General features: G+C 44.9%; 1 protein-coding gene across 2 annotated transcripts in view; it reads left to right on the plus strand.

Annotated features, from left to right (window-relative positions):
- The window catches only part of LOC144098948 (glutamate receptor ionotropic, kainate 2), a 338155-nt gene that overhangs the window by 260467 nt on the left and 53486 nt on the right, over positions 1-24202 (plus strand). For both annotated transcript variants that reach the window (XM_077631933.1, XM_077631934.1), the window contains exon 2: positions 3700-3861. In XM_077631933.1, coding sequence (XP_077488059.1) covers positions 3700-3861 — 162 coding nt within the window. The remainder of the gene's footprint in view (positions 1-3699; positions 3862-24202) is intronic.

The raw sequence follows: 24202 nt of genomic DNA on the forward strand, positions 1-24202 counted from the left end.
ATTTTGGTTCGATCAAGCTGGTGTGTCGTTCGCTCTAAGTACGTCTTGATACCGGTGCAGCTGTCAGGAATCTCGCGAGTAAAATTTCAAAAGACAAGCCTCAGCTGCAGCACTGCTTGCACTGCTCAATTTTTACGTAATGTAAGTCCCTTCTCGATGTTTACTTGGCGCTATCATGCGCCTACAGAGCACTCAGCTGCGGTCATTGTTTGACCTTGGCAAGAGTTTAGGAAGTTTGAACTCTGTGCCATTGTGGTTTTAATGCGCGCATTCAGATATGGTTGCCTGCGCATTATCATCGCTGTTTTTTTTTTTTTTCAAGTGGGCGAAAATCCGCAATGAGCCCTACCAGGCTCACTGTTTGCTGTGTGCTGTGTGTATGTGCACACATGCGTTGACTCGAAGCAGCTTCTGTGTTACTGCAAAATTTCGTGGCGCCGGCGCTCGCAGTTGCTTGCACAGCAGTGTAACCACAAGCCACCTTCAACACCTTTTCACCCAAAGAATCGTAGCCACACGAACTTACTTACGTGTTCCTACGTGGAAGTTTAGTCGGTATAGTTAGGTAAAGTAGCTAATAATTTCGAGCGTGGTTAGTCACGAACAGGACACACTTTACGAAGCAAAATGTGATAAAGCCGCGTAATTGAATCTGCCTGAATGTGAGATGCACATCTGCACTTCTAAAATTCACCGTTGCAGAGCCCGGCGCAGTTTCTGATGTTGCAGTCATGGGTCTGGCGGAATCCTGTCTGGTCGGGATGGTACATGATACTAGTGAGTCGCACCGACCAAAAATTAAAATGGAATGACGTTTCGGCTCCCACACGGGAGCCTTGTTCACAATGAGGCAAGACGTTGCGGTGGTGCCTTTTTTATGCGGCGTATATGCGATCCCAGGCATCTCGCGTAGATAGGCATGTGAACAGTTCGGAACAGTTCAGTAGGCATTGAACAGTTCACAATCAATATTTACAAGAGGAAAGCAGGTGTATGTTTTTTACAATTTTGCAATATCGCAAGAAAAACTACAGTTTTGCTTTTTGATATTTCTGCTTGTGACATAGTCGTGACCTTCCCTGCTTCGATGAAAACCCTTCTTGACTGGAGAAAGAGCCCCCAGAAGTTACTTGACATGCCGGTCCCGGTGTGCATGTGTAAATTTCGTATATTGTGGCGGTTTCCGATACTTAATCGAGTGATTCCCAAAGCCGGACAAAAACGGAATGGCTTTGCCGCGGGATGAATTGTTTCCGCTTGCCGCATCGATGATAAAATTCGGTGGTTTCAAGGTTTGAACGGTTTCGAAAAATAAAACCTTCGCACCTTAATATTGTTATCTGGCATATATTTCATCACAAAGACGCATCAACGCGCAAAACGCACAGGCGTGATCGACGCCTTTTGAGGGAAACAGTGCCTGCTACCTCACGACATCTACAGAGTCAAGATAGCTTTGCTAGTGTTTTTAAAAATTAATGAACACGTGAAACACTCAAGAACTGAACACGTTGAGAATTAAGCAATTATCAACGCGTGGGTTTTTGAGTGCACTGTAGTACACCGCGGGCAGAGCAATCGAGATTTATAGCTGAAGCGCCGTGATTTAGCGACAAATTATTGAAACCAATTGCCTTTCGGGCGAAATAGACTCTTAAGCAACACCGTCGTACGCCGGCTGTGAACATTTTCCTGATATATTTCTTCGTTCAAGTATGTTTCGACATGTTTACGTTGACCGACTATGCACTGCCGGAGAGTTAATACTCGCACGAATTTGTCTTGTAATTTTGATCGCACAAAACGAATAGTCTGGTCCGTATCATAACTTGACCAAAAATCGTCTGTGAAGTTTTATGAAACATCTGTGCAGGAAGCGACAGATGGAGCTTGGCGCGCTTACACATGATAGCTCGGATTGCGTTAGGTGTTGTGGAAATGTTCGCACAGAAAGCGAGGAAGTAAAATATACCTGGTTCTCGCACGCATCGCAGTATCCTCACTCGCTGAGTGCATAGTAAATCAGTACATCGGCATTTCAACTTGCACACGAAGCACAGCCTTCTTTCACGAAAGCTAGGCAGACGTTCGGTTTTCTCCACCGAGTCAACGTGGCTGGTCGAGTTATGGGAGCGCCAGCAGAAGGCGATGTGTATAGTCGCCTATCTACGCATATTGTCTAAAAGCGCTTCTTGCGGGATTTGCTTAGGATTTTTTCAGTGTCATAATTTTTAATGCCTTATTTAAAAATCGAATTAAAAACAGAAAACAGAAATAACTTGTTGCCATATTCAATCAATGCTTTGATAAACGCCTTCTGACTGTCGGTTATGGTAAGGTGCACTCGGATCTGTGCGCAACGATCTTATGCTACACTACATTCACGCATTTATTTCTAGAAGCACAGGGTGTGGCAGGTAGTAAATCAGCAACAAAATGTCAAGTCACTAACAAACCCAGAATGTTGGTAGACGCTTCGCAACAAATGCGGGTTTCTTGTTGACAACCTATTTTCTTGTTTACAGTTCGGAAACGAGGCATCCGCATGAGTCTTGAGGCATTCATTTTCATCTTGAGTGGGTATTTTGCTACCAGGTTTTTTTAAACCTGTTTTTAGGGGCCCTTCTCTACAAAAACAATAGATGAAGCTGGTATCCAGTTAACTTTTCTCCCTTTTTTCATTCTGTTTCTCTCTTGATCGTTTTTTTTATCTGTTCTGAGCTGAAATGTGTCCTTGGATGTGACTCAAACTTTTCTTTCAGCATGATTCCATGGTAAACTTAACAATTTTTTATATCAAGAAATCAAGGGCCGTGTTTTCTGAAAAAAAAAACTTTTTTCGCGTTCCACTCTTGTCTGCTTACGCCTTTTTCTCGTGCACTGTGCTAGGTGCAAGTGCCTATGTCTTCATCAACATGCAACAAACTCCTACAGTGGTTATTCAGTTGGATACGTACGTGGTAGAGTGCACATTTCAATTAAACTTACAAATCCTCTCACAAAGAGGCATGAAAAAAACGGCAGACCATTTGGCGTAGTTAGGCCAAATGCGAATTAGTTGCGCTAGCACTTCGGTTTTTACTCAGGTTTCGGTTCGAGGCACCGTTTTCAAGGTCAGACAGGCTTTAGACAAACATCGGCGAAATCGAATTTATGCTTCGTCTTAAGAATATGACGCGATAGTGTTAATGAGTTAATGCCCACATATGTGCGGAAATGATGATTGTCTTCTTTGCATTAATAGTTCGCTGGGAGTCCTCATACCCCTCCTGGCACGGTTGTGCAGCGGTTAAACGATGCCCTACTGCCCTGCGATGGTAGGTGTGCTGCCATTGGTGAAACTTGTGAGACACAGGTTGCTCTTCGCGAGCAACCTCAAGGTCACGGAAACAGGCTTCGGACAGACAAACATCGACTAAATTTAAGATTGGGGCTTTAGTGCTCACTCGCTAAAAAAGACCGGAATTATTACGCACGCCTGATCAAGGTGAGCGTATTCTTCTCCGGACCAGTCGCGTAGAGAGCATGGAGGAAGGGCGCATTACACGCAGTGAACTCAACATCGTTGGTAGCCAAACAGAAATCTTTGCCAGCATGTTGAGCGTGCACGTATTGATGTGTATCTTGAAGGCTTGGTGTGGCTGTTCGCGATTTGAAGTGTTAAGCGAGCTTTCTTTATTCTTCCCTCTTCCGATGCAGGAGCGCTGTTCACCGACGACCAGCGCTCTTCGGCGATGGAGCTAGCCTTCAAGTACGCAGTCATCCGCATCAACAAGGACCGCACGCTGCTGCCCAACATCACGCTCAACTTCGACATCCAACACATACCCAAGGGAAACAGCTTCCGAGCGGCCAAGATGGGTGAGTTGCTTCAACTCGAATCCCATTGGTTTGAACAGAGACCCATATACGAAAGGAGCTCGAGCTCCGTAGATGGCCGTGTGTGTTTAGAGCGGGAAGTACTACGCCTATGGCTGGTCTAAGTTCTGGGAAAGAAGGTAGGCAGGAAGCGAGCTTTTATTTCGAAAGTTTCAGAGTGCATGGACCGATTTTGCAAGACCGCAGCGGAGGCCTCGTGGCTTGAGCATCCGCCTCGCATGCGGGAGGTGCGGGGTTCGATCCCCAGTGCCGCTGGGTACCAAACGTTGATATAAAGGGTACAAGCTTTCCCCCTGGCCAGGTGCTCGGCTTATCTGCGTTGAAAATGCTTGAAAAGTGTGTCTTTGACTCCACCTTGAGTAGTCGAAAACACCTTGTGCCATGGCGATCTTTGGCCGTAGATGCCCTTGCACCATAAAAATTCATAATTATCTTTATCATCGGATTCTGCAAAAATAAAACAAGTGGGCATGAATGGCCCCGACCGCTTAAAGGTGCACTAAAGAGGAATCTGAAGTCGTCTTTTTACCGAGGGAACTCTATCTGCACATTCCGGGGCATTCTTAGAAATTTCGAATTGTACTGTGCGGCCGATTGCTCTAATTAAATCGGATTAAACATCCCGGCTCCCGCGTTCTTCTTTTTTAGCTCAACGTGTTGGGTGGCAGGAGTCAACCAACGCGTCAGCCAGTCCCGTGGCGGCTTGCCGCTCTGCCGTCGGCGGAGTGATAGGTAAATCAAAGAGTCCCCGTGTATTTTTATCTCCGTGGGCCCAATTTGCGGCTATGCTGTCTGTGACTGAAACTGTTTATTCAAAGAAGCATAAAAAAACAAAATAAAAGCGAAAGCGAAGCCGCCACTGGACTGGCTGAAAGGCACTCCACGCGTTGGTTGACTCCGCCTACCCAGCGCACTCAGTAAAAAAAAAAAAAAAAGGCGGGAGCCGGGACGTTTAATCTGATTTAATTAGGGCAATCGGCTGCACAGGAGAATAATTCGAAGTTTCTAAGAATGCCCGGAACGTGTAGATATAGTTCCCGCGGTAAAGAGACCAGTTCAGACTCATTTTTAGTGCACGTTTAAGGAGCTGCGGATATCAGCTTTGCTAGAGTTCCATGGCACTTAACAATAAATTGCGAAAATAAAACTGAACTCGAGATCCAGCCCCTGTTTTCGAATTCCCATAGCCAATAAAATCGTGCCTAAAAATCGGTATCTTTCTGCGAGCAGCACTCAACGGAGAAGTGCGGCGCCTAAGTAAGAAACCCTGTGAAATAGTCAGTTGCTTCTAGAAATCGCATAAATTACAAGTTATGAGCCCAATCATTGTTACGCTTGATATTCAACTATTGTTCTTACGTTAGTGCAAACTGATTAATTAAGTAATTGCCCTACGGGCCCGTTAACCTCTTTCATGTTTATGGACGTTTCCCCGTATATTTTGCGAGTGCCACATTGCTAAGAAAGGATGCAATGGATCAACTGTAATGTGGAAATCCCGTCGGCTGGGACGTACCAGCTGTGCTTACGATCACCGACACCACCATGTTCGGCTACGTTGTGATCTCGCGCTTTTTCGCAACAGTGAACAGGGTTACTTTATGGCACGGGTCGAATAATAACCACAGAGGCCGTTCTTCTTCGTCAAGTCATCGCTAATTAATAATAATGAGCGCGTTACCACTGGGTTCAAAGAGACACGGGAGTCATGGACGGATGCGTGGGCACCGTAAGCGTCATCCTAGAAAAATAATATCGACACAAAAGCTTTCCATCGTGTGCCTCCAATTTTTAAGCGCAGCAGAGCGCTGGCCCAGGCTTCGGGGAAGGCAGCGAAGAAACAAAGAAACAAAGCGGAAATGCAGAGAAAAAATGATAGAAGTGCAGCTCGTTATAGAAAGTACAGACTGCCACTGCATGAAGGCATTTGTGAATTCATGAGACTTTAAAAAGCTTTAGCTTACTGAGACTTATTTGTCTTATACAACATGAAATTCTTCGTCTTCATTTTTGTGGCTTAGTGCGCAAAAAAAAAGGATCTCGCAACATTACTCAGTGAGAAATATAAAATATAAAGAATCTGCGGTTAACGTACTCTTAAGCCTAACCTGCGAGTAAGCTCCCGCAGATGTGATTCCGTTAAACACAAGAAGGGCTTGCGACTGGATTTGCTGGAAAATATTCACTTGTTCGCGTCACGCTGCTTAGAAGTACGAAGAAATGACTGACACATGGAAAGGTGCGCGAATCAGTAGATATGCCTGTCTCCCCATACTATTTTATGCTTTGAAAGTTGAAAATTTTTGTGTATAGAAATAATTTCTATCCATTTTTCGTTATTAACAAGCAATAGAATAGTTGCGCTTGCAGCAGTTGTCCTTCGGGCTTGTCACCGCACATTGAGATTTTTTTTCTTTTTTTTTGTCTTTGTAAGTTGTTGACCCTTATAAAAACGACCTATAGACAGTCTATAGACTTCTTATAGACTATATTGCCTTCTTAAAAATATTTATTTTTGTCTGCTCATAGTCTATAGCCGTCTATAGACTGTCTATAGACAGTCTACTAAAACTGTGTGGCTGTAAATGTATACATTGTCTATAAATTGTCTATAGGATTTGCAATGCCTACAGACTATTCTATAGGGTTTGTCTATAGAGAGTCTATAGACTTAATAGACAGAAGTCTATACACATTCTATAGACTGTCTAAAAAATTTTTGTAAGGGGACTCACAGATGGAGAGGTCGGGTGGAGCAATGCATCTCTAGGCTCTCTATCCACATTGGGAAAGAGAATTGGTGAAGTGGGGATGAACAGAGAGCGGGTAGCCATTCAAGATGTGTTTAATGATGTCACAAGTAATGAGATACGTGAGGTTGCCGAGAAAAAGTGCGTAAGTGCACCCGCACACGAGCACGCTCAAATGAGTGTTGAGGCACCCTTAACTCGTTTGTGCATAGCCCTTCATCTTTCACCACCTGCATATGAACCAATATGACAGGCTTGACTCCAGGCAACGATTGCCACCGTCAATTCATGCCCTTCTCAAGCAGACGTGTATTAAGAGGTCACATGCTGCCTCCCAGCATTCGTTCCCGGAACGTGCTCCTAGCGGACCGGAGTCTCAGGGGCAGTTGCGTAGTTACCTGGCACAGGCCAAGCACAGGGCCTCGGGACGTGCTTGGCTCGGTGGGGAAGAGGCTGGGAGAGGGAAACGGGCCCTCTCGGGAGGCAGCAGCTGGCCGCTCAGTCGTTGCAGCTGGCGCTCTGTCCAGAGCATAAAGCGCGGCAGATTGCATTGCCCCATCTTCAACCTTTCGCGCGCTCTCTGACGGCCGGATTCTCACTCTTCCTGGCGTATGATAACCAGCACAAAGCCCTAATGAGGGCTCACGGTACGTGGCGTTTGCGACACTTGTTTAATGCGCGGTTTCGGTGGATAATTTTTTTATTGTTCACGCACTTTCTTAGCGCAGTTGTTAGAACTCGATTGGCCCATTCGTTTATTCAGCGTTAGTGTACTACTTCAGCATGCTTTTGACGTGAAAATATTGCAAGCGCAGGTTTTAATTTATTACGGGTCTAACGAAAACAGAAAGCGTTAGGAACAACTAGGCAAAAAATGAGTAGCCTTAAATAACCCTCCTCATAACCACGTGGCCACGCATGTGAATGCGCGCTTGTACGCTGTTCAAGAGTACGCGTTCAATGCTCAGTTGAGCTTGGATATTCTCCGCTGTAATTTGTTGATGATAAACTTCACTGCAATGTGCAATTTAGGAACACGAAAACTTCTAAAGGACTTTCAGGAAAACTTTGAGGGTTCATTTCTTGTTAATTCTTTCGCCTCTTTTTTGACGCGATAACATTAATTAAAAGCCTCATCGGGAAAAAGAAATGTTTCGTCAGTCATAAAATTCACCCATTGGGTGGAGAGACTTGACATCACGAGGCCTGAAGTGACGTTACCTGACCGGAAGTGACATCTTTTCTCATAAAGCCAGCTTCTAATGCAATCGTATTGCCAACACGTGATTTAATAAGGCGTCGTTAAGAATTTTTATTGCGTAAAAGATTTGCGCGATGCTTCAGCAAGCAGTGTGCCTCCTGAATGAAAACGCAGCCTGGTATTCAGTGAAAGGCGGTGTAAAATGAGCAGGTAGCTCTATATGCGCAACACCAATGACGGTAGCCATGAGTGCAAAGACAGCTTTATATGTAAAACGGAGCGCAGGAAAATAAGTTGTGGAGTATTTGCTATATCAAGCAGAGTAATTGATGTGTCATCTATAAGGGACCGCATATTGGCCGAGCGGTTCTATTCGTGGCTACGCATGTTGCGCTGCGCTTTGGATCACCGCACAAAGTGTTGCAATACGGGTTCTTAACGACATATGTTGAAGGAATCTTCTTTTTTTCTAGAAGCTGATGAACTCTTTATCAGTTAGGCCCAGAGTTTGAAGTAAAATGTAGGCGCAAAAGCCAAGAAGTTATTTGGAGCTACTCTCTTGGCGTTTGTGTTTTTGCTTCATTTCCCACAGGACTCATACAATACATATGATAACAGCTGCCGTATGTCGCATCGTCAACACCTTAACCTTCTTCGTCATTCTGAGCTGCGCATCGCAGTATGAGAACATTGAACTGGTCTCGAGGAAGAAAATGAGCTAATAATAATAATTAATAATAATAATTGGTTTTGGGGGAAATGATATGGCGCAGTATCTGTCTCATATATCGTTGGACACCTGAACCGCGCCGTAAGGGAAAGGATAAAAGATGGAGTGAAAGGAGAAAGGAAGAAAGCGGTGCCGTAGTGGAGGGCTCCGGAATAATTTCGACCACCTGGGGATCTTTAACGTGCACTGACATCGCACAGCACACGGGCGCCTATGCGTTTCGCCCCCATCGAAACGCAACCGCCGCTGCGTTTTTATGGAGAAAATGAGCTGTAGTTTTGTCATTTTTCTTTAGCTCTGTTAAAAGAGAAAACACGGAAAAAACTCAAAGTGAAAGGTTTTCGATACACGTGTAACGTGGTTACTGTTTACTTGGTATCAATTTATTCTTCGCCATCCGCGCATCTCGAGGAAAATGCGTCTTTTGGGGATTCAGTTGTCGGCAAAGCTTAGAATGAAGTGACGCCGCGCGCGCTTGGTGTGTCATGAAATTCGATGAAGGAAAATCAATCATGTCAACAACGTTCCTTGGAGGACGTTGTGGCACACGGCCATACCGACCTCATCGCCGGAGCTAGCGGTGTGTCCGCCTCTCTTAGCTCAGCAGAGATTATAATTCATTGAACTAAAGATCAGCACACTTAGTCGTGTAGCGAATGCCATTTACAAGGAAAACGGGGGTGTTATGTGTTCTTGCCGCTATCTTTCATGCTGTCAGTAATGGCCTTCTTTGGTCAACTTTCTAAATGCCAATTCATTTTTGCATTTTAATTATTACTTAGTGTAACATAATTATCCACTATATTGTCACTTCAAAAGAAAGCAACACAAATAAACGACTTCAAATCGCGAACATATGTAGATCGCGATAGAAAACAAGGCTGCGGCAAGATCCCTCTAAGCACTGCTGTTTAATGTTTAATGTTTAATGACTCCATGACTGCAGCGCAGTTGTGAGTCAGCATTGTGTTGTGTCCGTATACGTGTTTGTTTCCTTCTTCATTGTCCCTTTCGTCGCGCTGTATAGCCATGAAATATCGTCACCAACTCGCCCACCAGCTTACCTTGTTTAATGACGTCATCGAATATCCCATAAACCCTGTCTGTAACATGATCGGCGTTGCCATGGGGAGAGTCCTTTTGTGTTGCTGTAGATGCAACTTGGCTCTCGATGATGCTGATGATGTCGTGATCATTGTTGAACATGCCCGTATAGCCACAGCGAGTGAACTTGACGATATCAGAGCCTCTGTCACTCAGACTGAAGCACTGCAACGTTGTGTGCGTGCTCAGATATCGCGGGAAAAAACCAAAGCAAAAAAGAAAACAAAAAGAACCGGCACGTGTGATCTATAGAGACATGTTTTAAGGCGGTGACCGGCTTCAAAATATACTGCGACCCGAGAAACGGCGTGAAGCGTGTAATAGTATAACAGCTCGTAAACAAAGCGAGAGACCACCACCCGCAGCCTACCACTTGAAGCACTATGCGAAGAAAGAGAGAAAGACGACTCAGCTATGCAGCGATAAAATCGTAACGGGGGCCGCTGAAAACAGCTTCTGAATCCCACGCCCTGCCACCTCGCAGCACAGCCAACGCCTCCCATCCGGGATCTAGCCGAAGTGGATGTATCTCTCCCCCTCTTTCACTTCGTCGTCACCCCTATACCGGAGCTTCAGTGTCCAGAGACTAGTTAAAGTGCCTGCTGAGGTCGTGGAAACAGTAATAAGAGCGCGAGGTTCGGCAAACCGAAAGAAAAGAAGCACATGAAAAAAAAGGGACGTATTACAGCCTTCGTACAAAGAAATGCCGCTTCTTTACGAGGCGTGAACGAAGAGAGCGTGTGCGTGCAGTGAGCCAGCGAGCACGGGAGTCTTCTTCGGGAGCACGGGCTATAAAGGGAACGTATCTCACGTCTTTCGTCGTATAACAAACAGCCCATCTATGGGGTGGCCGCTGGTGCTGTAACCGCTTCTGTCTTTATTTTTTTCTCTTCTTACGTCGGCTGTATCATCGGTATAGCGGCCAGCCACGCACGTTAAAGGTCGCAACCACCGCCACGCGCACCTTAAGACCATGCCTCATTGCTTCTTCTTCTTCTTCCTTCTCCTTCTTGTATTCTTCCCTCTACTTCGTGTCCAGCAAGAGGCATCGTATACTGGCCCCGGGCGCTGCCGACAACTCGCATAGACGTGCGGAGGTGGAGGAGGCGGAGGTCATGCGTAGAACGCTTTCGCGGCCAGGTTTTATAGAGTGCTCAGGGGTGGCAGGAAATAAAGACCACTTTCGTCGCTGCTGCGCCGTCCCTGCGATGCAGTGTCTTTGTTGTTCACTGTTGTTTTCCTTTTGTTGTTGTTGCGAAGCACAGAACGGGGCGAAGCAGAGGGCGGAGGCTGCGTTTCGTGTATACGCTTCGAGGGGTACCTGACGCGAGATATAACGTTGTTCAAGACGCTTCTTTTTCGAAATCGCGAGCAACCAAGGAGAAACGGGAACAGAAGGATAAAAAAAAGAAAGAATGAAGCAACCATAGCTGCACTCTCCTCCCAACCCCTCTCCTAAAGCTATTCTGGCGTTAACGACCACGCCTCCAAGTTGCCTGATTCGTCTTCTCCATTGCTCGCTCTGCTTCCTCCTTTCGGTATGGCGGTTGTAAAGAAAAGAATAGCGTTTTTTTTTTTGCGCGCTCCGACAAAACAACCACTCTTGCATTCTAGTAGCTACTTCCTCTTCCGTTTTTACTGCACCCTTCCTTCCATTCCAACGCGCGTAGTTGGCTGTTTGTGAGTCGCTCATTTGTTCGGTGACCGTGGCCTAGGCGTCCCTTCGTCTTGTCGAGGCTCCTTTTTTCGCATTGTATCACTACGCCCGGAGTTTCCAGAAGCGCGCTGATCGAGTAATTGGGATGCTTGTGGACGGTGCCGTCCGTTTAATTCCGGGCCGGAAATGCTTTACGCCCGCTCGGAGTAATCACCCTGCCAGCTATTGGCTCCCTACGCTTTGCGCATATCCAGCTCATCTGTAGAAGTTCGATTTTTTTTTTTTGCTCTGTATTCATTGCCTTTCTCGTTTTTCTTGACGTGCTGAAAAAAAATGCAGGCCTCTTAGGTTATAAGCTGGTGCGCGTAGGGGATGAGATGGCCGTGATAAGAGCAGTGTATGGTCTTGCGGTCTTTTTTCTACCGGATCCCAAGCGGCGAATGTGTAGATCGCGCAGGCTGTTTTGCTCTTCATTACAGGAAATAAGGTTGCTTAAGGAAGACAAGGTGTATTTTGGATTGTTCTCAACAAGTGTCACTTTACATGTTCCTAGTCAGGTCTACGAAGCGCCTTCGTGCAGTCAGAACGGAAATTAAACGGTGGTTGTAGTCAGCGAGACTAACAGTGGGGAATCCGACGTCGTGCCTTTGGTAATTTCTTTTTTATAGTGACTCACGTGTGCCTGGAGATAAGATGAGATGTTACATTTCTCGGATACTTATTTCTATTCAGCCTCCTTCTCCTGCACAGTATCTTTTTTCCCCTCTCGCAATTTTCAGTCAACGACTGCCGTTGAACTGCGCGCCATATTCTTATACTGCTATCATACGGGCACTTTCAATCATGATCGAGTCGACGACCGCCGAGCTGTTCAGTTCTTTTCTTGTCGCAATTAATCCCTTACAAAATAGTCTATAGACTTGTTATAGACTCTATTTCCTTCCTATAGATGTTTCTTTTTCTCTATTCATAGTCTATAGACTGCCTATAGACAAAAATCTACTAAATATGTATAGCCATAAATCTATATATTGTCTATAGACTGTCTATAGGATTTTTATTCCCTATGGACTGTTCCCTAGGGTTTTTCTAGTGTCTATAGACTTTATAGACAGAAGTATATGGACAATCTATAAACTCTCTAAAGAAATTTTTACCAGTGAAGATAATACAATAAATAGTTCGTTGCGCTGACACCTCAGTCTGCTCGTCTCTTCTCCCTGGCGTAGTCATCATCAGTCGACAAGATTGTGGTGATGCCCAGAGGTGCGCCTACGGGCAGGGGCTCCGGAGCAAGCCACCTTCCGGGCCTCCTCAGACGCTGTTCGCGCTACGAAGTCCGTGCAGCAGTGAGAGTGAAGGAAGCGTCAGCGCTAAGCAGCCACCTCCTCAGCGGAGATTTTCGTCCAAAAACGGCTTTCGCCGAACTTTTTAATTAAGCCGTAGGCAGGTCTGCGCAATATCTTTTTGTTTACTTTTACATCATAAAAACACATTTTTTCTTGCCACCACCAATGCAACTACGTGTGCCCGTAGCGTCATCTAACTATGTAGCGGGCGAACTCGTCGATCAGGATTGAGTGAGACCGTGTGGCAGTGTTGCATATCAAGCGTGCTTGAAACCGATAAGACACGATCAGACTCAATCGGGATCGGAAGTTGTTGTTGCGAATGAAGGAAGAATGAAAAGGAAAAAGCACGAGCCTGCCCACTGGCTCAAGCTGAGCCACAATTGCTGCCACGTGCAGAGTGTAGGAGAGTTAAGAGATATGAGAGATGAAATATTGAAACAAAGGACGCGCGTCGCAACAGCCGCGTCATCTGAAGCGACGACGACGGCTTAGCAAGTGATACACCCGGTGACAAGGAGCCCTCGCCACATTGGTGAGAGCTCCTTGATCCCAGCCCCGTAGGGCCAGGAAGCTACCCTCACCCGTTCCGGTCAAAGGTTCCCGTGTGCCAGCCGTAATTTCATTGGATAGGGGCGGTCTAGAGTGAAAAAAAAGACATAACAAAATGGCATTCACAGGAAGGCTGAGGAGATAAGACAGCTTTAAATGAACTTATTAGTAGCTGGATACGGCAAGGTCCTCCACATAGGAGGAATGAATCTAAGGCAAAAAAAAAAACGACAAATCAGCAGTCTGATAGGGCGGTTATACACTGTTTCATCTAACTGCACAGCACGAGAAAGAGCTGCCGGACACACGCTTATTAGCAAACATTTATGTCCGAAGCACGTCACGTGTATCTAGCAGAAGGAAACAAGATTAAAACAAAAACACGTGATGAGAAAAGGAGGCAATAAAACGATACGTTTCACGCAGACGCGTCTTGCAATTTTTAAAGCGAAAGCTTCACCAGCCTAGCAGGCGCCGACTTCGCTGTGTCTGCACAAATGACCTTGAACAGGAGGAGCGGAAATGCGTAAGTAACCACGTGACATACCACGTGACTTGCAGCAGCTGCAGACGCTGGCTCCGCCGTCGCCGCGGGCGCTGCGCGCTGCCTATCGAGTGTCTCGCTATGGACGAAGCAAGTCAGCCGGTGCCGCGACGACCTCGAGAGTGGGTTCTCGCAGGCGTCGGGCCGAGTCTGATCATCCGGTCGACATTGCCAGCAGTGAGAGAGATTTAGCTATCGGCAGGGAGCGTAAACGCGCTAAACGGCCAGTCGAAACAGGTGAAGAGGGCGAGCTTCGCGCGGCTTAACGGCGATGGAAAGATGCCGAAACAAGACAGCAACGAGGCTTGGAATAAGCAGCCGTTGCGGAGACTGGTGAGCCGCTGGAAGTGAGTTCTCGCTGGGCGAAACGCACAACGAACTGAGTGGTTAAGCAAGCTTGCGCTTCCATAACCAGGGTTAGCTGAGCTAAGCCGCAGCCATTTTTTTTTTCTTAGCAGTTTCAGACCTGGCAATAAATGGCTTCTAGAGGTGCGTTTTCTCTCAAAGACCCATTAACAGCGAGAATGAGTGGCTGGTGAAGTTGCTTGCTTGCGACGCCGTTACCAGGGTCTACTCAGAAATGAGGTGGAGGTTTTGTTCACGAATGTTGTTACAATGCGGCGAAGGGATAAAGACTTTTCGCAGAAAAGGCCGTCAGTACCATTTATGTACGTGATTCTTAGAGAGGAAATGTTTGCCTTAGAAATTTGACCCCATGCACTTTTTGGATTTTTTGCAGGCCTTTCAGCTCGCAAGCAGCGCCTATGGTTTGTTTATGAACGCATTGAAAATGTTTGTACAGCATTCGCAACGAATGAGGGGCTGAGTCAAATAGTTATAACTGTTCCGAACAAGTAACAAATGCACTAATGCGCAAACACGCATTCTTTTATTATGTTGAAGCAAAAGCATAAAATATGAAGCAGCAGCGGGTGCGCTGAGACAGAAACTCGTTTTCTAAAATTTACAAAAATTACAAGGGCGAAGAACCAGCCCAGCAATCCACCGCTTTATGCCCACGTTAGCAGCCCATGCCTAGGCTATTTCATTCTTCCGGTGATTCTTACAGCTATAAAACAAACTTCCTCATTGTAGTATTACGTCTTCTACAAACGCTAGAGTTTTCTTCGTATTGTTTGTATTGGATAAAGCATGCGGAATGTTTTTACACAGCCTCCGTGGTTAAGCGTTTCCTAAGCCATTCGTGGTTAATTTCCTCTACGAATGAAAACACTTTAGCTATGCCGACCGGAATGACTAAATTTTTTTATTTGCCACAGCGCCTGGAATTAATCAGCCAATTTCACGCGACCCTAGCGTACATTGTTCAGATATATGGTACTGGCGAGAATGAAAGGGCTCGGGATTTTATTCAGCCATTTCCTGGGTTCAGTTAAGAATGCGCTGGAAATCCTTAAACAACAGCGAAAGTCCGCCGAATCGGAACAGAAGCAAAGAGAAGACTTAATGGAGATTAAAATTAATACCAAGAAACAGACTGGAAAATAAATTAACAGAACATGAGAGAAAAATGGCGAGTATTATAAAATAGGACACGAGGACAAATTGGGAGTAACGAAGAAAAGAATAACATAAACCTGCAAAAAGCCACGGAGAGATACCGGGAAGCTCACAGAGGAACAGAAACAAAATGGTAGCAAGGAAAGTACAATCTGGTTTCAGAATATGAACGAGCATTTCAACACACCAAAGAGAAAAAAATAAACATACTCCCTTAGAAATTTTTTTCTATTGTTTTTCGGAACCCGAGTAATTTCGCTCGGTTTCAGCACTCTCGTCATCTCCGACTGCCGAATTCTTGTGCCCAACCGCCTAGCAGCGGCTCGTTTTTATTCTAATAAGCATTGTGTTTGTAGAAGATGACACTAGCTCCATATGCTGCTTGTCGTTTTCTTTGTATGCGTTTATGCGAATCGTGCTGCGGCGACCCGCGAAATTAGCATGGCCCCTTTCTGTCCGACTGATCCCTTTGTACGATGACGAGCGCATATCATTGGAGACATTGGGCCTGATCCGGGCCCATGTTCTTAATATCTGGAGAAGGCCTGCTGTTCTTTCCCAATACTTCTGGTTCGTGTCCTGGGATGGTTACGAAAGCAACACAGGGAAACGACAGGAAACCTACGGAGGACAAGTGTCTGACCCAGGGAAATACAAAAAACTGCCAGAAGATGTAATGAAGAGAGAACGTTATTTCGATCGCTCCAGCGCCCACGTTTCGAATAAGAACGCGGTTAAGGAGCTATACAACCGAGAAGAAGCGCCGAGAAGAGAGACAAGTGGCTGCCTAAAGCAAGGCTCCCAGAGCAGAAAAGTTTCATGCGTTCGATATCAGATCCGGAGACTCAAAGAACTCGGCACAAGAGCGTAGAAAAACGGTGTATAAAACAAAAATAAAAAGAATGAAATGCGATCCCACTCCCTCGGACAGGAGCGGCGGGCTTCTTTGATCCCCGCATAAAGGACAAACTATAGCCCGACCGCAGCGCGTCGCTCGCCCATAGCTCTGAAGATAATGACTATTGGAAGCTTCGTGCCGTGCCACCAGCCTACAATCCCTCAATGCTTTCCTCCCGTCCCGAAACTCCCTCTCGTCCTTTCTTCGATACCTCCCCGGGTTCGCGGAAGGCGCGCTTATACTCGAGATGTCTCAGACGGCGGGATCCCTCAAGGCGAGCAAAGCCTTTCCCCATTTCCCGTTTCGCGGTCGGCGCGGCGGCGAGGAGAAGGGTTGGGGGAGAGGGGGAAGAGGCGGCGCCGTCACCTTCTGCGCCGGTTAGGGAATAGCCATTAGTTGTGGCTTCGGGGGAAGAAAGGGAGTCCGAGGGGGAAACGAGGTGCCGGGTGGGGATCGAATATCGAGCTGTCACCGCTCAGTACGTTTTCGAGGCTGACTGCGCGTAACGGCCCTGTCGCCGCCGGCGTCTCGGCTGGGCGCACAGGTGGTTTAACGGGCTCCGAGAGCTGGGCGCAGCCCTTCGGGAGCCCGCGCTAGTTTTAGCTTCCCTCGCTAGGCTGATGTTTTTGTGCGTGTGACCACCGCGTCTGGCTCTTTTCCGCTCCGCTGCTTCACGGGTCCGAGCACTGAACGAAGCAAGTTGGCTGGAATGGTTGCTGGGTGTGTTGCAATAAACGAAAATGGACATGGATTACTTTTCTAATGTGAAAAAGACTGACAATGGAGGTGCTGTTGAGGACAGAGGGGCGCGGTCCCAGCTGAAACGTTCCATGTGACGATGCCCATAATTTCATACGTTTTCCGTACGAATCTTAATGGAATCATATGGAACATAAGGATTTATACGGTCGTCGGAAGACGCATAGATAAAATGTGTAATAGTTACGAACAACGTGTGATCTCACGCGTATAATACGAAAATCGTGGAAACCTTACAGAACGGATAGGGCAACCATGCGGAAGACGGCTTGAAAGAATTAGAACTTTGTCAACTTTTTATATCATATCAACTGTGTGTTTCCTGAATTTCGTATGCGGTCTCCTGTGGAACGTCTGCTCAGGGATTTCCCTTCTGTCGCACAAAATAGGCAGAATAAAAGAGATAGTGAAAAAAAAAGATGGCGAATTCGTTCTTGTGATGTTTAGAACTGCGATAATACCTTTACCAACCTTTACTTGTTTGAAATCAGTGACAAAATTGTTGTTTTGATTGTTAAGGAAGAAAACTTAAGTATGTAAAGAAATTTTATGGTTATATCTAAATCGCCCTATTTGAACTTCCTGCTGTTTTCTATTTTGGTTCCTCGTAGCACTGATGAAAAGCTATGTGCCTCATGACATGTGTGGCTTTTTTAAAATGTCTATGCAGCGACTTAGCTTGGATGACGAGAAAAAAAATTAGAGCACAGAAGCCTCACACGAAGATTCAAGACACGCCAAGCGATTGTTGCTATTTTTTGTCAAAATTTTTCAGACACTTTGTTCAATTCTATTTAGATTTCCTGCGGCGTCAGTATATTTATAAAACATGAACTAGAATCTCACGGCCATTCTGTACGTGCACGCGCTTCAGGGGCGCAAACGTGTGAAGTTTCAAGCTTTTCCTTTTCGATGGTATAAAAACAACATGTGGAACAATGAAAAAAATGTTGGTTTGGCTTGATTTATGGGAGTTTAACGTCCCAAAGCAACTCAGGCTATGAGGGATGCTGTAGTGGAGGGCTGCGAAAATTTCGACCACCTGTGGTTTTTTAACGTGCACTGACATCGCACAGTACACGGACCTCTAGAATTTCGCCTCCATCGAAATTCTACCGCCGCGGCCGGGATGAAAATGTTGCGGTCGCTTCCTGGCTCACAATACTATTCTTTTATTTCGCAAAATTATTCAGTAGGTTGCAACTGTCTCTCTTTAATGAAGTTAAAAAAATAACGCACATGGACGTTTCTTTTTGTGAACAAGATGGAAAATATTTTCTCGTTGCTGCATTGCGCAAGGCTGAAAACAATCTGTTGTAAGATAACACAATAGCTGGTTGAGAAGTTTGGTGAATTTAAGCGAAAAAATTGCCACATTTAATGTTTCGATGACTGTCAAAAGAACGCACTTTATTCTAGTTCAAGCCCTATGTTAAGAATCAGATATCGGCGTTGTTCGGGTCCGCAATACGTCCGAGACTTGTCCAGGACAGGTCCAGCGTACGGCATGGACAGCCGCGTAGGACTTCAAAATAAAATTGCGCGTGTTAAGGATTTTGTAGGCATTTCATTTGAAAGTCCGCGAAAAATTTTCCGCGAAACATAATCCGTGCAAAAGCTGCGTGGGTGATGGGCTGCGCATTCGTTCATTTCCTACTAAAAGCACACACGAAACAACATTTTACAGCGGTCCAAAGAAATGCGCATCGAAATGTGGTCGTTGGAAAAGCATGGATACTTCTTCACTACTTCCTTGAGTAATACCCAGTCACTCAGAATAGTGGAGAGAATCTCGTCGAGTCACTCCAGCATAATCAAGGTCATTTTGTGTTCTTTAAGGGTATGGCCACAAAGTCGAGGAGAACGATAAATTGTGCTTATTGACTAGTTTTACATGAAATGAACAATAACAGGAGCGCGTTATACAATGTTAGTGCTCTGCTCGAAAAAAAGAGCTGAAAACAGACCGGCGAGAGTGTTGCATAACGGAGGTGCTGTTCCGCCGAGGCAACGCGCCGTCCTTGAAAACGGCGGGCATCGTGACAGATTTGTACGAATTACAGTTAGAGTTAACTTCTTTGCTAATTATCCCCCTTTCGATTTCTTCCCAATTCTCTGGGTTTGGTCACGTCTGGTTTCATTTTCACCTCAGACACTGTTTCGATTGAGCGAAATTCTCTTCTACAGGAAGTTGCCCTCGGCACCGTTAATGCATTATGCGTTGCCTTTCAAATACTGCATTTTTTGACAGAGGCAAAAAAGTTTAAACACTCCATGTTAGCTAGCTGTGCAGCTCCCGAAGAGTACTCTGTTAAAGAAAGACATTTTGACCCGAAAACGGCAAAGGACTAATTCGCTCTGGTGGGTTTTCGTAGTGGGAGCCTCTAGTGTAAAGACACTCCCATTAAAAGGGAACAAAATATCTGTTGGTGCGTTGTTTTGCGCGGCATGTTTTTTTTTCGCTTGCCTTTGCAAGATGACAAGACACGTGACTCAAAATGCAAAATCCTTTACTGCCCTTGCATGCGCATTTCTCGCGCAATGAGTGTTATAATTATATTTTACTGGTAAATCTGTCATATGTGTTTTTGCTAATAAGCCTCACGAAAACTACGATATATTCCTTATTCGCCATCTTTTAGCCATGCGTTGTTCCTGGAAGAAGTTGACAGGCGTATTTGAAAACCCGTTCATTCGGCGTGAGTGTCTAAAGGCCTCGCACGACGAAGTCGTAGTAAGGCCAGCGAAGCGACAGGTCATTACGACCGCGAAGAAATTGTAATCCAGGCTTGAGTCGCGGCCTCAAGCCCACCTGAAACAGCCTCAATTCCTGCCAGTTTTCGCCCTTTCTAGGCTTGTGTCTGACAGGAGCGCTCGTTTTCTTGTGGTGGAAGAAAATTTTGGGGTATAGTGAACTTACGTATTTTGAAATCCTGGAGAAGAAACGACAATATGACGTCGCAGACAGAGTACGCGAATGAAGAAAGGGGGTGACGAAGTAACGCGTTGACTTTTGATAAAGGCTCATTCCTTAATATTTCGTGGCAAGCACGGAAATGAAATGCGGGTTTGACAAATTAAGGACACCCTGAAAGCACGCCAGAATATTTCAGCGAGGAATGTGTTCGCCTGTTACTCGGCACACTGTGACAACGAAATGGTTCTTCGAGTAACAGCTTTTTTCAGAGTTCATGAAGATATTAGGGGAACAAAGTAGGAATAAACGTCTGTCACAGCGGTGTAAAGTAGATTGTATCTTCACTTTCACAAAACTTTAATTCTTTGAATATAACTATTCAAGCACGTCGTAGCGCTGAATGTTCCAAATGCATGGGCTTTTACGTGAAAGAACACCACTAATCTCCACATTATATCACATTTCCAAATGCAAGATCGAGTTGAAATTACTATCTCTTAAAAATATCTCCACTTTATGTTGATGCCGAGATGTTTATGTAGCTTCCTTCCTCGAACTACAGAAAGTTGGGACAAGTTATATAGGAATATTGGTTTTCTAACTTTGGTTTAGTTGTAGGATGAGATTAAGAGGTGATGCCTTCTATTTTTAAATGCCTTGTCTGTACTACATTCTGCGCATTTTATAACCCCTTCTGAGGAAACGGCATCCGAAAATTGCACTGCACCAGAGAAGCGCGGTTTGTTTCGGGCTGTTTGGACAGAGACGATGGCGAGCCTGCAGTGCAAAATGCCATTATTTCTGGCTACTTTCTGCAGTAAGCGCATGGAACGCCTGTAGCTGAAAACAACTACAACAGCAACAAAAAAAAAACAATGAGTGCTCGGAACAACGCATTTTAGCTACGTTATGCCAAGGAAATTTTCGATGAGGCTCCTGGGCAGTGTTGTTGGAGAGTGCGGGCTATCCTCAGCCTCGACGCGTAGATTCTTATCCGCCCTCTGCCATTACATATGCCACGCCAGAAGACACCCGCTTTGTCAGAGCTCTGGTCGTTGCCACCGTGACCTGTGCGGATTCAAAAACCATGTAACCGACGCTCCTACATCGTCATCCTTGGAGTCCAAGTTCGCTAAATAGAAAATAAAAATGTAAATAAATCTCAGTAAGGCGTGTTGCAGGGCAAGTTGGTTAAGCATCTTTGAAACTTGGAAAGAATTCACCTTGGCGCAAGTAAAACCACACACACAAAGGAAAGACAAGGAGAAAACGGACAGGCGCCTGTCCGTTTTCTCTTTGTCTTTCCTTTGTGTGTGTGGTTTTACTTGCGCTAAGGTGGATTCTTTCCAAGTTTCAAAGATGTAAATAAATATATTGCACGATTTCTGTGAGGGGTCACGCATCGACGAAGTATTCGGCTTGTTAATGCGCTCACCTGTTAGGATTGACGTAGTCGAAAGCTCTACCCTTCTACATGTTCGCTTCTATGCTCACCTTTTTTTGGGGGGGGTGGGGGGGGGGGGGGGGGGGCTTTGCATCCATGACCGAATAACAAATTTTGGACACGGATGATGAGAGCAAATGTTTAGTCAGGCCCTCTGTCTCTCAGTGAACGTCTGAGGACTTTTTTTTTTATCCGCGAACAATCTCTCTTCCAGAGATAACCCCTCTCTTCCAGAGATTGTCTGAAAGATTTTGGAGGGAAATATATATAACTCCAGATAGGGCGAATAACTAGTGTCTGGGAGCAGCACAAGGTTGTCTTGAGACGAGAAAAAAACATATAATCGTTTATACTACTCCAAGATAAAGAACAATACCTGTTTGCTTTGCAAATGCAAAAATGCTTCTCTGCGTAGTGACTCAGATGCTTACTTTGGAAGGAGTATCCCAGAATACGCTTCTAGTATATAAATATCACGCATCAGTTGTGCGGTTTTACGGACGTTTGCGCCAAAAAGCCAAAAGTAACCTAATTTAGGGTTTGGATAGAAGCCATGGGTCCATCCTATGGACACTCTTATTTCATTACTGGAGGAAACCGCCGCACCCTAAAGAAATATTTGCTGAGACGTTGGCGTCGCAGACATCCAGGAGCATAATAAAGCAAGTTATCCAGGCGTCATAAAATGCGACACGAGAACACACTCGGCCGAACCATAAACAAGCTTGCTTACATGTAAAGCAACCTCCAACCAAACCTAACCAGCCTATATGTATGCACCTGCAAATACGATTTGAGCACTGGGAGGGACATGGTGACATTCGTGGGTGAGTTGTTGCTTTTACGTACGAAGCAAGCGAACGTAGAACAAGACTAACAGCGCGGGTTCCCCTACTCTACTTCTAACGCAAGGTAGTCCATACACTAAACGATGCATTATGCATGATGGAATATCAGCTCCATATTTTTGGCTGGTGCCGCATTTTGCGCGCATCTCTGTGTTGACAGAATGCTAGAACAAGGAAAAAAAACATGATCGTACACGCTGTGAGAACAAGTTGCAGAGGAAGCCGCTACAGAGCTGCTGCGAGCGGAGACCTCCGTCATAAATTTCGTCAACCCAACGCGTTACCATCTAACCTAACTTGTTCGTTTTATTGAGGTCAGTCTGTATTTCCATCCTTCTTTTCTAACTTTGTTGTTGTTCGGGAACTGGTTATAGTATCTGTCAACATTGCTCGATGATGCCCAGTAAACATGAGTCATTGAGCAAATAATCATGACGGCTTCATGACACGAACGAACGAACCATGCTCTGCTGACACGAACCATGAACGTTCACTTTCAATGAACGTCAGAAGCGGCTGTCTTCCAATGGAATAACTCACCAATATCATATGTGAGAAATTTCTGATTTCGTGCTTACTGATTTCAATTCTGTTGCTATTGTTCATAGTTAACTAATGTCATTTTTTCGCTGCACATTTAAATGTTACTCACTCTAGTGTGTGTGTTTATTTTGATTTTTTTTCTACTAAATAGTTGGGTACGAGTTTTGCTGTTTAAGAACAGTGGTTGGTTCTGTTGATACTGCTTAGACTTTATCATTGTAATTTCCCTGCGCCTTTCATTTTGCTAATTTAGTGCGCGTGTTCATTTCGAAAAGTGTTTATTATTAATAAATATTTGCATTTGTATTTTCTTCTTTAGCTACCTTTGTCTCGACAAGCAAACAGAGCTATAGAGACCTCATGGAGAGGAAAGCTTTGTCTGCCTACTTTTCGCCTCTCCTCGCGGGCGTATTGTAATAATATAGCGAAATGAAAGACTACACTATAAGATACATAACATTTCGACTACTTTTCTATGGGATCACTATGATTGCTTAGCTAAGCACCTTGGTTGAGCATCCGCCTCGCATGCGGGAGGTGTGGGGTTCGATCCTTGCGGGGGGGGGGGGGGGGGGGGGGGGAGTCCTTGCGCCATAAAATTTCATCATCATCAATACTATAAATTCACTACAGCGAAGCTGACCAGTCATATATCAAGACAGCATTTTTTTTCTGGCGCAAGTACAGCTCATAAATTTGCAGAGCATCAGCCTTGACCGCTCATTGTAGTCAGCAAGTAACCAGACGTCACACCACGCAACATCCTCATCCTAAACATGCTCCATGGATCTATCCCCTTAATGTATAATAAATGTATACCAAATGTATAACAAATGTATCATGTATAACAAAGGCAGTTGTTTGGCGTAAGAAGAGTCTTACCTTCCGCTTAGTTAGCGGCGTACGTGGCTAGGTGTTTTTACTAGTTTCATAACCGACAAGGTAGTGGCTTTCTGCCGCTGGCGCGGCCAACCAAAGTGGTTTTTTCGTGACTTATAAGGCAGAAAAATATGCCGTTATCGGTTTCTCTCAACCCGATTGTTTCAAGGACTTGTTGCTGCGTCGGTGGCGCTGTGGTGGAAGCGAGGAGCACGCAGCCCCCGAATATATATATATATATATATATATATATATATATATATATTGACCAAATCAGCTGCCAGAAATCACTTTTGATATATATATATATATATATATATATATATATATATATATATATATATATATATATATATATATATATATATATATATATATATATATATATATATATATAGAAATCACTTTTGATATATATATATATATATATATATATATATATATATATATATCAAAAGTGATTTCTGGCAGCTGATTTGGTCAATATAATATAAAATCACCAAAAATGAAGAAACATAACAGGATTTAATTCACGACGTTTCGGCTGGAGGACCAACCTTTTTCGAGTCGAAAAAGGCTGGTCCTCCGAAACGTCGTGAATTAAATCCTGTTATGTTTCTTCAATGT

Source organism: Amblyomma americanum, chromosome 7 (assembly GCF_052857255.1).
Source record: "Amblyomma americanum isolate KBUSLIRL-KWMA chromosome 7, ASM5285725v1, whole genome shotgun sequence".
Lineage (NCBI taxonomy): Eukaryota > Metazoa > Arthropoda > Arachnida > Ixodida > Ixodidae > Amblyomma > Amblyomma americanum.